Raw genomic sequence first — 2,908 nt, 5'->3', positions numbered from 1 at the left:
GCCAGGGAGAAGGGCAGGACAGCGGCACATGTTACGTATCATGCTTTTTTCCCCGGTTCCTCTTTGATGTGTTTCTACCACATCACCCTAAAAATCACTTCCCATGTAATTTTTTTTTTTTTTCCTTTTTAAATACAACTCATAAATGCTAGCTGTCCTTCCCAGCATTCTCCTCCTTCCATCGCAGGATCTCGTCACAGGGCCAATCTCCCACAGGATCCTGCAATCGAGCGATACCTACAAACGGCGCTTCACTTACCCCAGCAGCACAGGCAACGGGCAGCAGTGGCTCCCATGTGGCTCCCGCGGCGGGGCCCCCGCGGCTCCAGCGGTGGCTCCAGCAGCAGCCAGCCCCAACCACATACCAGCTCCTCACCAGTTCTGCAGGCCCCGCTTCCTGCCTGCCCTTTCAGCTCCCAGCATCACCCTAATTGGCCCAACCTGTGCCCCTTCCCAATTCCCCCCACCTGGGGACAGAAGGACCCTCCCTGCCCACAGCCCCTGCCTCCCAGCCATTTCGCGAACACGGACACAGTTCCCTGAGCAGTAGGGCCTGGCGGTGACTGAAGGAGGGAGTTTTATTTCCTTTTTCCAGGTTTTCAGCTCCTTTTGCCATTGCTCAAGCCCCAGCACCTTTGGAAAAAGTAGTTAAACCCAAACCCCAGGCTGAGAATCGCTCTACTGGTGGCGCCGAAGTGCCTCAAAGCACCTGAAACCTTCCCAAAAAAAGAAGAGGAACAGGGAAATATCTGGCAACCGCAAAGGCAGGCTGGAGATTCACAGGTCCCCTGCCCAGCCGCGAGCTCTCGCCCCCGCCGGCAGCGCAGAGGCGAAGGGGCGCAGCACGCTCCACCTTCGTGGTGCCCAAACCCTGAATATCGGCTCCGACATTCAAAGGAGCTCTCATCGGATCCCTTCTGTAACTCCCCTTTAGCGTCCGATCAACTCCTCGAGAGGACGCAAGGTGCCTTCTTCGAAGGCTGCCACAGCCCCGTTGGAAACAGGAGGCTAAAAAATGACTCGGGCAAGGTTTTTCTTGCTCTTCCTGTTTCTGAGAAGCCTTCGGGAGATGCCAAAATGGCATTCACAAGACAGAACGGACAAGGGAATACAATGCAAAAGGGTTTTTTTTCTTTTTCCTTGCGTTTTATTGAAAATGAGAAATATCAATCGCAAAAATCATCCAGTTGCGCTCAAGCGCTGGACCTTGATCCCATCGATGGGTTAGCCAGGCAGCAAAGGACACAAACGTGATCACCAAAAAACAACACTCAGAGGCCGAGCGCAGGGCTGCGTCGCGGCGAGCTAGGGGTGCTCTCCTCCGCGAGCACCAAGGCTCCAGGCCGGCACGTGCCGCGGCAAAGGGGCTTCCTTCGCACGTCCCGGCTCCGTCCCCAGCGTCTCCCATCAGTGTGAGGGAGTCCCTTCATGTTTTCTCTCCCTTTCACAGCCCCGACTGCATTCACAGATCACGTTTCTCAAGACAAACATCTTGACAGAGATAAATGCCACCGCAGGTTTCAGCCAGCTGCAGGGAGCTCGGGGCTTGCACGTCATTTGCAGGTGAAGAAGAATTTTTTACGGAGAAAGTTGAAACAGCCCGGGATCTGCTTGTACCTCCCCTTGGCAGAGACGGCGTTTGCCACCTGAGAACAGGAGGAGAGCAGGTGAGGAGCAGGACATTTCTGATCTCTCATGGGAGGCACGGTGGCAAGGACGGGGAGTGGGACCAGCGGACAGTTCTTCTAAAAAGAGACATTTTTTCTGGCAAAAACAAAGGGAGCTCGAGGGAAAACGGCCTTTTGAGAAACCTCGGCCGTACCAGGTGCCGCTGCCACTGGCGGGCGCTCCTCCGCCTAAGCCACAACGCCCTCCTTCCCGCTGGGTGTCTCCTCCGAAGCGCATTCCCTCCCCACTCATTTTCTTCCAGCCGTGCCCATCGTTTCCCCAGGGTCGCCCTCCTTGCACTGGACACCAGCCGGCGGAGACACGGTCTCGTGCTACTCCCTCAAAGTCAACAGCTGCCGTGCCGCAACAGGCCAAAGAAGCACCGTGACATCAGGAAAATGACCCAAAAAAGCCAGAGTAGGTGCCCTCTCCTGCACTGCCTCCCCAAAAGGCTCTTCTCCTACTCACAGGAAGAGCAGAAGTGTCTGGAGGTACCTACGCTTGTCCCACATGTGGGCAATCTGCTCTACTGAACAGGGCACGCAAAGGAAAACATTTATTAGCCACGCTGCTTCCATGTTCCCAGCTCGTCGCACTCCTCGCTCACCAGGACACGTGAACGCAAACATCTGGCATCGGCTCCCCGAGGGCGAGATGCTCCTCAAGACTTAACACGGTGTCACAGGAGCTCCGGAGAGCAAGCACCACAGAGATGTCCAGGCACGAGAGACCCAGCGGGTCCCTCCTCAAGAGTGCGCTCTGCCCCGACGCGTGGCAGCACGCTTACGACAGTGCCCCCAGTCCCGTTGGCTCGCGCTCTGGAGGACAGGACAAGCTGTGGGATTTTTTAGTGGCTTCCCCAGCAAAGATTAAAGCCTGGCTGTTCAGGATTACTTCTCGCTAGAGAAACCTCGAGGTGAGTTTTGGCAGATTGAGGCCAGACACTTTCTTCGAAGTTAGACCTCTCCGCCGCACCTCCAATTAGCCAACCCATAAACTAAACGCTCAACATCAACATTCCTTTTTTAAGTGCAGGCCTCCACACCCCGTGCCACTGGGGCTCTGACCATTTCATCATGACGACACAAATGGGGAAGAAAAAAAAAAGCGCCGTTTACCCGTAGTAACATGTTGAGCAGGTCTTCCGAAGGGGCATACCGCTCCAGCACGCTGTCCAGCGTTTCCACGTACCACGAGCCACTCGACACCTCCCTCCAGGAGACAAAACCTTCAGGGAAAG

The 2,908-nt window shown here is 55.6% G+C and overlaps 1 protein-coding gene across 1 annotated transcript in view; it reads right to left on the bottom strand.

Moving 5' to 3' along the window:
* Positions 1–1,553: 1,553 nt before the first annotated feature.
* Positions 1,554–2,908, bottom strand: part of CASP9 (caspase 9, apoptosis-related cysteine peptidase) — a gene marked incomplete at its 5' end in the record, with an annotated part of 5,340 nt that continues 3,985 nt past the window's right edge. Inside the window, 2 exons of the mRNA XM_010295313.1 lie at positions 1,554–1,646; positions 2,787–2,896. Coding sequence (XP_010293615.1) covers positions 1,554–1,646; positions 2,787–2,896 — 203 coding nt within the window. The remainder of the gene's footprint in view (positions 1,647–2,786; positions 2,897–2,908) is intronic.

This window comes from Phaethon lepturus, unplaced genomic scaffold, assembly GCF_000687285.1.
Source record: "Phaethon lepturus isolate BGI_N335 unplaced genomic scaffold, ASM68728v1 scaffold24159, whole genome shotgun sequence".
NCBI lineage: Eukaryota > Metazoa > Chordata > Aves > Phaethontiformes > Phaethontidae > Phaethon > Phaethon lepturus.
The sequence above is the reverse complement of the archived record's forward strand: the minus strand, read 5'-3'. Positions and strand labels throughout refer to the sequence as shown.